The sequence below is a fragment of the Erigeron canadensis genome, chromosome 6 (assembly GCF_010389155.1).
Source record: "Erigeron canadensis isolate Cc75 chromosome 6, C_canadensis_v1, whole genome shotgun sequence".
Classification (NCBI taxonomy): domain Eukaryota; kingdom Viridiplantae; phylum Streptophyta; class Magnoliopsida; order Asterales; family Asteraceae; genus Erigeron; species Erigeron canadensis.
In genome coordinates this window covers 29,540,511-29,556,630 of record NC_057766.1, presented here as the reverse complement: position 1 = coordinate 29,556,630, position 16,120 = coordinate 29,540,511, and the positions used below count along the sequence as shown (strand labels likewise).

The 16,120-nt window shown below is 34.1% G+C and overlaps 3 protein-coding genes across 5 annotated transcripts; 1 reads left to right on the top strand and 2 right to left on the bottom strand.

Annotated features, from left to right (window-relative positions):
• The first annotated feature begins 4,682 nt into the window (after positions 1-4,682).
• On the top strand, positions 4,683-7,430 carry LOC122603946 (folate transporter 1, chloroplastic-like). Its single transcript, XM_043776812.1, has 11 exons — positions 4,683-4,898; positions 4,990-5,066; positions 5,296-5,372; positions 5,476-5,566; positions 5,688-5,781; positions 5,917-5,990; positions 6,207-6,314; positions 6,512-6,583; positions 6,687-6,707; positions 6,855-6,922; positions 7,005-7,430. The coding sequence occupies exons 1-11, from the start codon at positions 4,751-4,753 to the stop codon at positions 7,135-7,137; spliced, it is 963 nt and encodes a 320-aa protein (XP_043632747.1). The 5' UTR covers positions 4,683-4,750; the 3' UTR covers positions 7,138-7,430.
• LOC122603947 (probable ubiquitin-conjugating enzyme E2 16) lies at positions 7,396-9,078 on the bottom strand. 2 transcript variants are annotated; one of them, XM_043776813.1, is made up of 6 exons: positions 8,991-9,078; positions 8,701-8,804; positions 8,261-8,363; positions 8,100-8,163; positions 7,816-7,904; positions 7,396-7,719 (listed from the first exon to the last, which is right to left on the bottom strand). In XM_043776813.1, exons 1-6 carry the CDS (start codon positions 9,018-9,020, stop codon positions 7,624-7,626), a joined length of 486 nt encoding a protein of 161 aa, XP_043632748.1. In that variant the 5' UTR covers positions 9,021-9,078; the 3' UTR covers positions 7,396-7,623. The 2 variants fall into 2 exon arrangements, with proteins under 2 accessions (XP_043632748.1, XP_043632749.1); XM_043776814.1 differs by having other exon boundaries at positions 8,961-9,077.
• A 1,465-nt stretch (positions 9,079-10,543) lies between these two features.
• On the bottom strand, positions 10,544-15,433 carry LOC122603267 (D-2-hydroxyglutarate dehydrogenase, mitochondrial). Of its 2 annotated transcripts, XM_043775935.1 has the most exons (15): positions 15,145-15,433; positions 13,352-13,677; positions 13,161-13,262; positions 13,017-13,064; positions 12,819-12,889; positions 12,608-12,726; positions 12,434-12,529; positions 12,236-12,345; positions 11,976-12,056; positions 11,748-11,848; positions 11,552-11,660; positions 11,350-11,455; positions 11,161-11,246; positions 10,955-11,080; positions 10,544-10,881 (listed from the first exon to the last, which is right to left on the bottom strand). In XM_043775935.1, the coding sequence occupies exons 1-15, from the start codon at positions 15,293-15,295 to the stop codon at positions 10,792-10,794; spliced, it is 1,722 nt and encodes a 573-aa protein (XP_043631870.1). In that variant the 5' UTR covers positions 15,296-15,433; the 3' UTR covers positions 10,544-10,791. The 2 variants fall into 2 exon arrangements, with proteins under 2 accessions (XP_043631870.1, XP_043631871.1); XM_043775936.1 differs by lacking the exon at positions 15,145-15,433 and having other exon boundaries at positions 13,387-13,590.
• Positions 15,434-16,120: the final 687 nt, after the last annotated feature.

Genomic DNA, 16,120 nt, shown 5'->3' with positions numbered 1-16,120 from the left:
AACATTAGCTATAATACGTAGTACATCATAAATAATTGTTAAACATTTTTCAATAGATCAAAACAAAATTTTCTTTGATTTGCCCGTGTAGTACGCGGGTTATTAAGCTAGTAATCTAATAACATATAAAGTTGAAGGCCTGATCGTTTTTTGGCACTTCACTTATGATGTTATTTATGATTGTCATTGATTAAGGTTAATGTTTTCCTTCCTACTCTTCTTGATTTTGTAATTTTTATCCATCAGTGAATGCATGGTTTGTTAGTTGGTTTAAATGAGATGTTAATTATTGTTTGCCAATGAATTGAACTATACAATTGATGCAAGATCAGTAAATATACGAGAATTTGTATAGCGTGAAGTTGTAAGGGTTGTATCACATAATATACATTAATTCGTGCATTGCATTTTACATATTGAGTTCATATTGTGTTATTTAATGTTTTAATTGATAACAAGTATAAGTATGTTATTTATTTGATTTGTTTACTCAAGAGGTATTATTAATTTGTATATGTATGTATGAATGAATCATTCAATGAACGGATTTAGAGGTGCGTCATTTGAGTGATAAATACTATATTCATAAATTTATCACCTCTTGAGTTTCCGCATCATACATCGAGACTATCGAGTTCCCTGCATTTACAATTATACTCTGCTATTAGTTTTTGGCATTCAATATCAACTCTCCATTTTGCAGCAACTATTACAAATCATATATGTAAATATGGTTTTTGCTCTATATCTTTCTGCAACTTCTCTGTCAGGTAATTTTTATTTGATCCGTTTACTTTTTTTTTTTTTCTGATGTAGATTGATAGAAAGCAAACATCTTGAGGTTGGTATTTTATTTTTATTTATTAGTAAAATTTTTGGTTATTACCAAATTTGAATTGAAATATGATGAAAAATTTTGAATTGAAACTCCTTTATTTGTATTTCATCTCTCTTTTTATGATTTAGTTATTTAAAAGTTGTGAACTTCTTTTTTCTTTGTAATGATATTGATTGTGTTATATTGTAAAGTTACACAAAAGGTGTTTGATGAAATGTCCGAAAGAGTGGTTTATGAATTTTCGGTATTATGTTTGTCGTATTCTTTGATAATGATTTATATGCATTTGTATATTTATTTTCCGCTAATCAATATTCTCATTTCAAGGTATAAAACTTTAAGAATGTTTAGGATGTAATACTGTAATAGCATCAACTTCAATTTAAGATAAATACAAGTTTATGGTGGGTAGTCATTGAACTTGAAGATGGGCTATGAGCATGGAGCAACTTAAGAAACCCAAGTGTGTGTAAACTTGCAGTCAAACAAACTAACTGGTGAACGTTTGTGCAAATCTTTCACATACTCTATTTAAATAACAAGAACGTAAGGTGTTATTACACACTTTGATGATAATCTAACATGAAAGAATTTAGTAAATAGAAAGTGCCTCTTATTGTGGAAGCAGCATTGCCATTCGTAGAAAAAAAGAATTCCATTGGTATTGAAGAATATACCTATGTAAAGAACCATGAAGACGAACAGCCGATATTAGAATCAATGGAGAAACCCGATTCTGGCGAGATGAATCTATGGGTTTGGTTCCAGAAAAGAACTCCATTGTATTGATAAAAATTCCTATGTAAAGAACCATATGGTCTACATGTTGATATTCCTGCTCATGGACTGTGTCGACCTATTTAATGTGTTGAGGTTCTTCCTTACGTGTTACTGTTCGCTTGAACGTAATGATGTTGTATGTGTTCTTGCAGAGATCTCATTGGTTATGTCACGTATGTCGGGGCACCTATAACAAAATCCAATGGCGCGCAGACTGTTGAGTTCAATTTGATTATGGAAGTACATAATATCCCTACTATTTGCTACTTATTTTATTTTTGGATTAAGTCAAAATAGGCCACACTGACCACTGTTTATATGTATTGATGCGCAGTGGTCGACACATCCCAGTAACGTTATAGGGCTCGATGGGAGAGGAACTGATCAATAGGAAAGGATCAAAACCGGTTGGTTATGTATGCATCCTTACTGCTATGACTGTGAAAAAATATTTTGGTGAGTTTCTTACGTGTCTCAAATGTGAATGTTTTCGTCGTTTGTTGTTCCAACTTTTTTGCACCCTGTTCTACAAGTGAGCTTGGACTGTCAAGCTCATCGCTGGCTCAGATAATTGATGGTGAGGAGTTGTCGGTTTTGAAGATGTTCAAGGCTGGGCTTAGGTTGTGATTTAACACATGATGCTTTAGATAGAAAGAGAAAAGCTTCTGCAAATCAGGTGTAATGGGTCAAAACGTGTTTACGTTGAAATGTGTCATTTTTAGTAGGATAAGATCTGGTATAGTGGAATCAAAAACTCCGACTGTCCACTTATCACAAAGATAAATATGTTTTTTATTTTAGATTGAAGATGAAATTGTTATTGCAAGTAGGTCATTACATAGAAATAGATGGAATACAAATAACCCAACAGATAGCTTGCAACAAGTTCATGATCATTTTTTTGTTGTACAATTCTTCTTGGAACATCATAGAGGTTTCTTCTAGGTTTTAACAAGTGCACCTCTATGTAACGAACAGAAGTTATTAGTTGGAATACAATCTTTTACTTTCTAATTATATGTAGGGGTTTTTTTTTGGTAACCTGTGTTTTCCACACTACTTGTAGGGTAAGTAGTAACCACACTGTTTGTAGGGGAGGTGGCAGCCCTATTCAAATTGTTCAAATACATCACTTTGCATCACACTTGAAAAGAATCGCAGTTGTCATTCGCATAGAAGAACAATTTTATGCATTTGTGAAGGTATGTGAAAGGTCAAAGTTGTAAATACTACTAAATTTATTTAATTCAGTTTCAAAGTTATTGGTGCTGAAATTTCAGGGTGCACCAGAGACCATACAAGGAAGACTGAATGATACATCGGCGTTTTATGTAAGCATATACAAGAGGTACACACACCAAGGATCCCGTGTTCTGGCTTTAGCATATAAGCCTCTTCCGGATATGACGGTTCGCATTATATTATTTTTGGCAACCTTTTGTTTACATAGTTATTTTCATTTGGTTGAATAGTTATAGTAACTAAGCTAGAAACTTGGGCAGGGAAGTAGTGGAAGTGGACTCACTCTTGCTATCCTGCGATATGAAGATACATACCTACTTCTTTCACATAGTTATTACATGACCAGAGGTCCGACGAAAAGGGTAAGGGTAACATGTGACATTAATACATACTCAATAAGACATTTGTACCTCTTAAATATATATATATATATATATATATATATATGTACACGCCCTTTCTTAATTATCATATTAGCTGATCAATGTTACGTTTATTCAGTTAGGTAAGAGCCCATAAAGTTTGATTCTATAATCTTAACTAAATAAGTTAATTAAATAAGTTTCCTCCAATTGAACAGACCATTTAAAGTCATTCAGCAAGGCAAAACCCGAATATCTAACATACTTATCGATCTTAAATTTGGCAGGTCCTATGCAATTCCCAGATGGAGTCACAGATGATGAAGAGTCTGATGACGATCAAGACAGCATGATATTACGGTTCGTTAGGATGAAACATAACAAATTGAGCCGTATGTATATTATATGTACATACAGACACATAATACCTATATATATGCATACCTCTCTAAACTTATACCAATGACTATGTTGACATTCACAATACATACTTAAATAGATTGTTCTATGTATGTATAAACATTCTATACTTAATGTACTTTCTACATACACTGATGTACATGAACTGGAATGAGTGAAACAAACTCCCCTAAAGACCAGGATGCTGATGAACCCGTTAACAACCCACCAATCAATGAAGATGAGGATATGAATATCAACAACAATGACGTCCAGCTGGCAGAAAACGAGACGGAAGAAGAGAATATCAATGAATCACGAGAAACCACTCCATCAACTGATTAGGCACAAGATAGTGAAGATGAAAACCCTTCCACACGCAGGCAGTACCTTTTGAGGCCTCGAAAGTTCAAAGCAAGAAAATTGAACCCCAGTGAAGAAGGAGAATCGGAGTTTAACCCAATAGTTGTCACTTAAGATACCCTGGATGTAACAGAAGATCAAAGAAGCAGTCATGAAGTCGTATTTTAAATACCTTTTGCTAAGACTTTATGTACCCATCATTCGATTTTGTTCACCTTTAATACGGGTTTGAATGATGCTATTCTATCATAATATCTTTTGATATCCTACTACATTATTGTGAACTATGCAATCTTGCTTCATATAGTTCTGCAAAGTTTACTAAAATGCAATCAATAGTTGGACGGTTGTATCATTCACACAAAAAAAAAAAAAAAAAATCTAAAAGCAAAGAACAGAACTACAAAATACAATTTAATTACCTAATTCCAAACAATCATAAGAAAAACCCTCAAAGAAAGACAAACAATCAAAACAACCCGTGAAGCCCGGTCGTGCAACGCACGGACCTTCACTCTAGTATAGTATACTAAAATTCATGTGTTAACTCTTAAAATTTAAGGTTAATTTATGGATGGAGATTTACTCAACATGTGAGCTAAGTTAATTTATTATTACTTTTTTAATTTTATTTACTAAAAATTTATATACAATAAACATAAACATGCCAATAAAAGTCTAGACATGAAAATCTTCGATATCTATCTATGTAGGAAAATATACGTAGTCTTAACGCAACTACAAAAGCGTCGTAAAAATTAGACACATGACGACGACGACGACGACAACCGTATCATCAGGATGGTCACCGTGGAAGGATTGGCAATTGGAAAACGCCGTTGCTGGATCCATCGCCGGCCTTGCCACCGTTACCTTTACCCATCCTCTCGACGTTGTCCGTACCAGATTCCAAGGTCCCTTCCTTATATCTATATATATATATATATATATATCTCATTATATATAAATTATTTGAATATAAATTTGAATTGAAATTTGTAACAGTGTATGATGGTCGGAACCCTAACCTCCCGTGCTACAGAAACACTCCCCATGCTCTCTTTACTATTGCTCGATCAGAGGTCCCTTGTTTTTCAAATTTTTAATTATTATTTTATTCTTTTTTCACATTAAATAAATTTATTCTATCATATTAGTAACTATCTTAGCTAATTGCCTTATAGTATTGAAATAGAAACTAATTCTATTATTATTTTATTTATTTATCCTTAGATAGAGAGATTCATAATTCTATTATATTTCTCTTGATGCATTGTAAATGTTTTAATTGAACAGTTAACATTTTTCTAGGGTCTCAGAGGGCTTTATGCCGGCTTTAATCCCGCGGTTTTAGGCTCAACTATCTCGTGGGGTCTATATTTCTATTTGTAAGCTGTTGGAGACTTATCTTAAGAATTTAATGCATTAAACTATCGATGTATTGTTCACACATGTTCGAGTTGTTGACGTATCTACGTGTCGTGTTTATAGTTATAACAATGCTAAACAGAGGTATATGAAGAGTCGTGACAAGACAGGTGCACGTATTCATCTTGCTTCAGCCGCAGAAGCTGGAGGCTTGGTGAGTCTTTTGCGCTTCTATGAATTTTCACTGAGTGTGAAACGATTGGGTTTTGTTTTTTTCTACATTATATTAGTATAAAATTTGGGCTTCTTACGATAGCAAAGTTGTTACATATCAGGTATGTCTTTTTACAAATCCTATATGGGTCGTGAAAACAAGATTACAACTTCAGACTCCTCAGCTCCAGGCTCCGCCGTATGCTGGTTTTAGTGGTACCGCTCAATCTCATATATTAGACAGGGGATATTGTGCTTTCTGATCTGTTATTTTTCTTTTAGCTTGAGGGAACAATATGTATTGAAATAGAAACTAATTTTGATACATTTTATTTTATTGTACAATGGCAGATGCTTTGAAAACCATATTGAGAGATGAAGGATGGAGGGCATTATACAAAGGGCTTTTACCTGGACTTTTTCTGGTTAGATTTGGTATCGTTATTTCTGTGCAAGATGCTATTAGATATGTTGTGTTTATTTGTATGTCACCATGAGGGTTCATTTTGGCTGATTTAGCATTTAGTATACCGTTGTTCGTTAGGAATTAAATCTAATTCTAGCCGTGGATTTCCTATGTTAGCAATGCTTGCTTGCTATTACATTAATGAAGTTTTCTAATCGTTATATTTGTCCTATAGGTCACTCATGGGGCCATTCAGTTTACAGCATACGAGGAGCTTCGTAAAATTATTGTTGAGTTTAAGGGTATACCAAATTCTTCCAATGCGAAAAATTCTGATTCACTGGTAACTTCCTCTTCTGACTGATTTTTTCAAATAAAGGCTCAGTATTAAATTATCAGCAAACATCTTTTCTATCAAAGGTGTTTTTATAGCTGAATCAATGATTGTATGTACTAATATTCATTTTAAGTTTGAGTCATATATATCTTGTACCGTCCTTTTCTGCTTTAATAATTTACTGTTTCACTGGTTTTCCTCAGACTACATTTGATTATGCCGCTTTAGGAGCTACTTCTAAACTGGCTGCCATCCTTGCAACATATCCTTTCCAGGTAGGTATTATCAACCTGTATATCTCTGACAACTTCTAAATCTGGAATGTGAATTTTTCTAATTTGTGCTTGTTTTCTCATATTTACGTGGTAACATTTTCAGGTCATTCGTTCTCGCCTACAGGTACACCAGCAGGCTTTTAATTTTTTCTTTTGAACTGTTGAAGTTTCATCTTTATGGTTTCCCGACTCAACATTGTTAATTGTTCTTTTCTTATTGGAAGGCAATATTGGTACTTGTTATCTGAACTCACATATTTTTGATCTGCAGCAACGGCCCAGTGTAAATGGGGTTCCAAGATATCTGGATAGCAGGCATGCTCTGACAAAAACTGCTCAGTAAGTGTCTTCAGTTGCAATATTTTATTTCTCGTAGCTGAGAATCTAAACTGAAAATACATGATTATATTTTGGGATGCAGGTTAGAGGGTACAAAAGGTTTTTATAGAGGCATTACAGCAAACCTTTTGAAAAATCTTCCTGCAGCTTCGATAACCTTCATTGTGTATGAAAATGTTCTGAATTTGCTAAATCGGACAAAGAAGAACGACTGACATGTATTATTATCATCTCTCTCGCATTTGCACCACATTGCTTGGCAGTTATATTTAATTTTTGGGCGAGAACGATGATTACTATAGCATAGTTGTCACGAGTTAGGTACTTCTTTAGTAATTCTTTCAGGGTAGGTAGAAATGGGCATAAGGCTTTCAGAGTCAGGGCAACCAACCATTTAGTTTCAGTTTTTCAGATGTATAGGTATACTTATCTAGTGAATATGATGCATTCCCCCCCCCCTAAATAATATATTATTTGATGGTGTCATAATATGATTTGTGTTATAGGATTTCATACTGATTAAATTACATGATCAAAAGATTGTTGACTGAAACCAACAAGAAATGGGATCTTCAGATTCAGGCAAACCAAAATTGGCATCACCGCTTTATAGCTGCATCTGTTATCACTGTCTCTTCATGTTTGCAATTAGCGGAACATGATTACGCTTAAGAGATGCTTGTATGCTTGTATTCTCTTCACTAAGCTTTGTCATCATGAAACCACCACCTAGTTTCTTTAGGAGATCTACCATTTCTACAGTTCTTAATATATCGATCATTATCTCCTGGTTGCTCCTGAAAGGATAGGAAGAGCCTTATTATTCAAGCAACCAAGGTGTTATTTTATGACAACAAATCCCACCAAGTTTTTCTAGCTTTTAGAAAATAGACCTTCACAGTTGAACTTGAAAGCATGGAGAGAATGCTGATGCAAACTGAGCCAACAGTCATGGCTGGTGACCACGAGTCATATAAAATATCTAAGTAAACAAAACAAGTAAACTCATATTAAACACGAACGTGACGTCTAAGATGTGAAGACAGGTTAATTTGGGCTTTGTAACCGGGCTAATTAGTAATACTAAAGCAATCGGGTCAAACATGTTGAGAGATTAAAATAGCCTACGTCAATACTGTTGAAGTCTTAAAGAGATATACGTATATAGTATACTTGCCTAAACAAATATGGCCATTGCTATATATATGTGGATGCAGGGGAACTGGATGCAGAAATATCACCTGTATCACATTATCCAACAAATCATAAGCAACACAAGTGAAAGGCCACCCAAGTCGAACACTGTCCGACCCAAATAAATACCAATATACATCTGACCTGGGGTGCTTCCATAGGATAATGTTCAGGAAAATCAATTTGAAGCTGGTATTTCTCATTAGCATAGATAGTTCCTTGAGCTCCATGCACTTCAATCACCCACCTTCAGGCAGAGCAAAAACGTTGTTTCACATATATTGGCACTCAAATTAGTTATCTGTTCATCTCATGTAAATTACAATGGTTTACTCTAAACGTCTCAAATGAAATGTCTAACCTTAAAAGGGCACATATTAACGTGTCTTAAACCAACTCTTGGGATTACTTTTTCTATATCACATAGACACATATCTCATCATGTGTCCCTAGACAAAACCTTTCAAGTACATAACACCATACTACTATATATTGACTTATTGGGTGTCAAATGAAGTACTCTATATAAAAGTAGTAAAATAGAAGCTCATGGTAAATATAAACATGATATAAAATATAAAAACCTTTGAAGATTGTCAGTGACTTGGTGTGTAAAACCAGGAGGAGGGTTGACCTGCCACTCCATCAACTCCTTTTGAAGTCTATTGCTTGCTATCTTACTCAACGCCTAATCATCATATATATCAATCAACATCAAATATTTACAAAGTCAATTGCTAGTTAACTAATCCATCTAGTGTACACACTGACACATGCATATTAATATCTTATAGGCTTATAGCAACAACGGTACTCAATCCCAACAAAAGCCGACGAAGACAACCTTGTGAGAAAGCTAAGATGAAGAGAGCACCTTGTGAGAAGAAGCAGAGGAGCCAGTCATGATGGTGAGGAGAAACAGAGAGGGTTGCTTAGTGTGTGTGACAGTTCATGAACTGGGGTGCTAATGTGCCATTTTTATTTAGAGTATCTTATATATTTAGTCCCTCGAGTATCTGGTCTATATCAACTTTTGGTTTATAACTTTTTTATTTTATATAGTTGGTTTCTTGGGCAACCTTTAACCATGAGTTCTTTAATTTTGAAACCCACAAAGTTATTTAAGTAAGTTTTCAATGAGTTAGTAAAGTACATAACTATGTTTACTTTAAGTACACTGTTACATAAAAATCTTTACTTTTAGAAAGATAGATGCTTGTTAATACTATTGAAGATAATCGTATTGTTCCTTCATAAAAAGTTAAGATAGATCATTGAACACTATTGAGGTCTGCGGGAATAAATACGTAATCATACTTTACGCTCATTCCATTTGGATTTTTATGTACTATACTTTATAAAGGTATGGCTTCAATGATGGCATCGTATACTATACAATACCACATACATTTTCAAACAACCTTTAACATCTATTACATTATGCAGAAAATGCGTCTTTAATATCACGAGACACGTACAGCTTTGTTACAACAAAACCTTGTTTATACCCGAATTATAATACATTTTGATTTTGCCACAATAGCTATTGCATTTGAAACAAATAAATGGCCAGTGTTTAATTTAGCATTTATATTTTTGTGTCTGCATAATGTCATGGCCATACATTCATACTTTTATCAGTTTATGTGTAAGAATTTAATTATTTATTTCGATATAAATCAGATACTAACTGGATAAAGTCCAAAATCAACTATGTTTGCTGACATGGAAAATATTCTTTTGCAAGTGGAGGGCTGATTAAGTGAACATAGCCTGATGAAGGAAATGAATTGGTATCTTGCTTCCTTTTGACTGATCCACTATCATGTATAAAATTGTCATGTAAAGTTGACTTCGAGATTGCATGTGATGAAAGAACAAAAATAGTGTTTAAAAATTAGGTTTGACCTATAGGTTACAAAATAAGGGAATAGAAAACAGAATAGTAAATCAAACGGGTCGGATGATGGGTGAGGACGAGGTCGAGTTGAAGACTTGAAGGTATGGCTAGTTGTGTGCATTGAAATACACCTTAGCCACCTTTCAAATCATTTGACCCATTTCTGTTTTAGCTTAACCGTTAACTCATTTGACACATTAGATATAATAAAACCCACATCCATATGGAACGTGGGACAAAAATTGCTCATAAGTAAGAAAAATGTATTCGGGGGAAGATATTAGTGTTTTACATGCACATTAGTTATTAGTTAGTCAGTACAATTACTGCCCTTCTATGTTGCTGCTTTTATGTACAAACTACAAACAAATGGTTAGATTTTTGTACTAAAAGTTTTATCATCTTTTGAAAGACAAATATGTGAATATTTGTCCCCAAAGGGACTAGAACGCACATTTTGGTCGATGGGTCACATAAATAGCACAAGAAAAAGTGAAAAGCCCCTTATCTAATGTAAATTTGATGCGTTGATCAAAGCTATAAGAGTTTTCAATTCCCAATAATTCAAATTGAGGTAAACCTTTATCATTTATTCACAGATGAAGCTACACATTAGTGCGAATACAAATGCTTTTCCTATAATAGTTGTTACAAGCAACATGTTATACACCGAGTCCCCCATGATACCATAGTATATTCGATCTCAACACGAGGGTTTCTTGCTTGTGATCTTTAAGAACTACGAAAAGGTTACAGACCAAGTTTCTGACCTCAACTAGGATAGGAGCGATGTTGGGATAACTTTGTAAGGATTCAATATACCACTGGGATCCAACAACTTCTTGATTGAAGCCATAAGTTGTACCTGTTTACAAGTGAAAGTTTGTTTCTTAACGTTTTCACGTTTGATCAAAGAAAAGACATATATAAAGACTTACAGTTCCAGACGCCTTGCTGTAGAAAATCTTTTCAGCTTTCATAAGACCCAGTCCATGTTCAGCACTAATACTCCCACGATGCCGAGATGTCCATTCATAGACAAACGGTTCAATTTGGGCCAATAGCTACAGTAGATAGTATAAAACTTAGCAGCATATAGAATTTTCCATTTCTACTTTGATGAAGCAAAGAACATTAATCTTACAGAATCATCATACTGTGGAGCTGAAATGTTTAAATGGAGGTTACCGTCTCCAAGGTGACCATATCCCACTACATTTGCTTTTTCACCTGGTTTTGTTTTTTCATTCAAACATTACTTAAAATGTACAACAGATCAAATCAAGTTATTGAAATACATTTGCAGTATAACATATAAAATCATTATAGTTACCGAGACGTATTCGCATTTCCTCAACAAGATCATACATCTTTTCAACAGGTAATGATAGATCATACTTATATACAGCTCCAGCTTTCATCAGTGCTTCTGGAACACCCTGAAAGCGGACATATAGGATTAGTGAAGTAACAATGCAAATTGAATATCAAAAAGGGCAAGTCATTCGTCACTGTATTATAGTAGGACTGCAAACCTCACGAATGTGCCAAAATGATGATGCTTGATTAAAATCCTGTGCAATGGCACCATCAGATACCAAACCACTTTCCATAGCATGAAGAAGAAAGGCCTCAAGTTTCTCCCTACAAAACCAATGCATACATTTGATGACAGCTTGGGAGAAAAACAAAAGTCAAAAAGTTTAACAAAAGTGCATAGCAGTAAGTTACTTGTCGCTAGATTCCTCACTGCCTGTTGTCTCGATGAGAACATAAAAGTTGTAAACTGAGGATGGTAATGGATTCCGGACACTATCTAAATGGTTAAGAACCTGTACAACACAGCAACAAAAATCAGAATTGTATATCGAATGTAATGGAATGTGATATTTATTCTTTCGCATGTGATGTTTCTAAGGCCACATTAAGCTTTAGCCTAAAATATAAGAGAAAACCTACCAGATTCATTGCTTGGGCATCTAGAAATTCAAATGCAGATAATATTTCACCAAGCCTTCGTTTAGCTTGAAATAGGAGTTTCTGATAAATAACATTGAAGCAAAACATAAGATTAATCAAACAAAAGGCTTATATAGTTATATATAAGACATTGTAAGAAAATATTAACTTAGCCACTAAAGAATATCAAATCATACACAGATACATTTATTCTAATGTGTGAGCTATGACTACTTCTATATTGAGAAAAAATATGTCACCTGGCAACTAACATAATCTTGGCAAGCAAGGAAAGCTATGTTTACTGAAGACAATTTTGGAGGTGTGAGTATCGAAATCTTTGTTATGATACCCAAGGACCCTTCACTGCCTGCAAATTAAACAAGACCATTAAGTCAGCCCAGATATGAATATAATTGTACAACAAAAGGATGATTGTATGGGAAGCATTGTCACACCTATAAACAAATGCTTCAAATCATAGCCAGTATTATCTTTTCTCAAAGTACCAAGCATATCAATCACATCACCATTCGCCAAAACAGCTTCAAGACCTGAAACATAGATATATGGATACATATAGGCAATTTTGAAAAGTCAAACTTATACGGGTAAATAAGAAATAATCTTACCAAGAACAGTTCCATGTAGCGATCCATAACGCACTAAGCGCAAACCACCAGCATTAGTAGAAACATTTCCACCAATTTGGCAGCTTCCTTTTGCACCCAGGTCTAATGGCATAATAAAGCTTCAAGAAATGAAAGAATAAAATTTATATAAAAAAAAAGGTTCAGAAGTATAATAAGTGGCAAAATTTTCTATCGGTTATAAAATTCTTACCCTTTTTTGTCTAAGAAAGATATCAGATTTTCCAGTATACATCCTGCTTCACATACAAGTACACCGCTTGTCTGCAAATTAGCAGAACTTTATCACTTCGTCAAGGGATGGTCAAATACAGCAATTTTTGCATTTATAAATAAAATATGGCTAATTAGATGTTTAAAACTTATAATAAGAGAAGACTGACCTCCCTACCTCGTCAAACGAAATAATGCTATTCATGCGCCGAGTATTAATAATGACCTACAAAAAACAAATGAAGTCCAAACCAGATTCAATTTTTGTATACATTTACTAGAAAGTTTGAAATGTGCAGGAAAAAAGGGACAGTAGTGTTACTTCATCAAACACAGGAACACTTCCTCCAACAAGGCCTGTATTTCCACCTTGTGGAACAACTGCCAGACATCTAGAATTGCAATACTTCAGAATTTGAGATAACTGCATGAAAACACATAGACAGTTATGACTATATGCAATTCAAGCCACCATTGACAACCGATTTGGCAAAAAGAAACAAGATTTTAAACCTCCTCAGTGTTCTCGGGTAGGAGCATAAGCTTACTTGATCCTTTGTACTTATGCATCCAATCAGTGTTTGCAGTTTGTAGTTCTTCATCTTCTTGAATAACTTTTTTAGCCCCGAGTATCTTCTTAAAATGGATGATATCGTCATCATTAATGGTCGAAAAGGAGGGGTTTCTCTGAACTACAGTGGAGACCACAGACCCATAATTTCTGTACTGTATCCCGGACATATTTTGCATGTGAATCAGGGAAGGTTTCTGAAGGTCCCATATATAATTTGCAAGAAACCGTTTTAGAGGCACAGGGGAACTATTTCCGATGCCTGCAACTAGAGTATAAAAATAAAACATGGCAAAATTATGTAAAATGAAATACCGGTGAACAATGAAGGATTTCTTTAGTAAAGTTAAAGCACCAATCTTGCTTCATATCATAACACATTGATTCATGTCGCTTAAATGTCTTAAAAGCCCAAGTAAGATCACCATTTTGGTTGCATGATCAACTCAAAGAATTTTTTTTTTTGCCTTTGACCTAGTGGTATGGATAGCTATTTACAACCCGTTGGTCGTGGGTTCAAGTATCATTTTACAACATATAGTAACTTAAATTGAGCTCGTCAACTAAAAAGCATTTCTCATTTGGAGTTATTTAGCAAATGCTACGACCAAGTAATCGAAGAGTTGTCATTGAATCCAAAAGACAAAGACTTTTTCGTCTAAACGACAAGGACTTGGAATGGTATTTAGTTTAACACTTTAAGGTGTGCTCTTAAGCTTTTCAAAGAGTAAATTTGGCTAATCCCTAGTGGTGGGGACATGCAGCACTGTGTTACATGATGAGAATCGGGTAATCAAATATCTATATCTATATCTATATCCATCTATCTATATCTATATCTATCTATCTATCTATCGAATATATATATATATATATATATATACGAGAGCAAGTATCCGCGCGTTGCGGCGGTGAGATGGTGGGGGTGATAGGTCATGGAGTGTGATAGCCAAATGTCTTAGTCATACGGGCTCTGCCCTCGGATTTAAAAATTCGTCGAAAATATATCGAATGAGATCTCTAATTAAAGAGCATGAAATTTTAAGAATACCCATATAATTTTTATAATTTATCGATGTACAGTTTTTGAGATAAAAGATTTTGAATGAATCGGAGGAATAAGTGATTTATGGAGGAGAAAGAAAAAAAAATAATCTGTTGAGATTTGAGGAGAGAAAAAGGGTAGTAGGTAAATATAGAATTAATATATGGGCATTTTGGGAAATTAAATGTTGAAACTTAAAATGTAAACAGGGAGATCTGCTTTATAATATACGAGAGCTAAGTACCCGCGCGTTGCGACGGTGAGAAGATGGGGTGATAGGTCCTAGAGTGTCAATGCCAAATGACTTAGCCATACAGGTTTCGCTCTCAGATTTAAAAATTCATCGAAAGTATATTGAATGACATCTCTAATGAAAGAGCATGAAATTTTAAAAACACTCATATAGTTTTTATAATTTATCGATGTACGGCTATTGAGATAAAAGATTTTGAATGAATTGGAAAAAGAAATCATTTACGGAGGAGAGAAAAAAAAATGATAGGTTGAGATTTGAGGAGAGAAAGGGTGTTAAGTAAATATAGAATTAATACATGGATATTTTGGGAAAGTAAATGTTTGAAACTTAAAATGTAAACAATTGAGATCTGCTTTATAATACGACTAGTATAGAAATATAGATATAGATAACAACTTAGAATGTTGTGAGAAAGAAATATAAAAGAGCGATACCTGGAGAAGGCGATGGAGGATTAAGTTGAGTGAAAGTATTAATAAATGATGGGATGAATCGAGGATTAAGAAGATGATGATCAATGATTGATTTATTTGAATTATTTTTAAGAAAATGATGATAATAACAAGAGGATAATCGTTTCACCATTTTCGTTTGGTTTTTGCTTGCGTGTCTCAAATGGTTTGTTTTTGGTTTGGTGTATGCCACTCTCCAGCTCTCCTTCTTTCAATCTTTACTTGTCTTGTTTGCTTTTTTTTCTTTTTCTCTTTTTGTCACAATTTTATTGACTATACTGGTTTTTCCACGGATCTTAAATTCGAATTTTAGAGTTACAAATATATGGTTTTTTTTCTAAATAATCAGTAACGGTTTATGGTCTACATCACGTAGACTAAAGTACGCTTCAGCAATTACGCTCAGGGCCGGCTTTAGGGTGGCTCAAGTGGTGCTTGAAAGTCAGGCCCACCTTTTTGTGGGGCCCACCATTTTTTATAATAGTTTTATATATATACATTTTTTAGTATGAATATCGGTGTTTAGATGATTATACGTGGGGTTGTAGACCAATGAAACAAAAAAAAGCCCATGTTAAGCCTAACAAAAGCTTGACATAGTTTATGTTTCTTTAGTTCTTGGTTTCCAACCATCTCTAATTGATCATATATGAAATATTAAAATCAATTTAACATGTTTAGTCTTCGACAAATTGCAGCAGCTGTGCGTATACTCGTGTCACATCTTTTTATTTAATAGGTATTTTTCATTCCTAACTACATATAATTCTTATGAATGTTAGTTTTTTAGGTTTTTAGGTACGCTTAAAACTTATTTATATGGTAGTCAAAAACAAAAAAAAAAAGGAGAAAAATCGAAAATGAGTTTATCAAGTCTCGAATAGGGATATTAAATATACTAGGTATGGATTACAATGTGTTGATCAAGAACTTTGCTTCAGAAAATGCAAGGATAGCT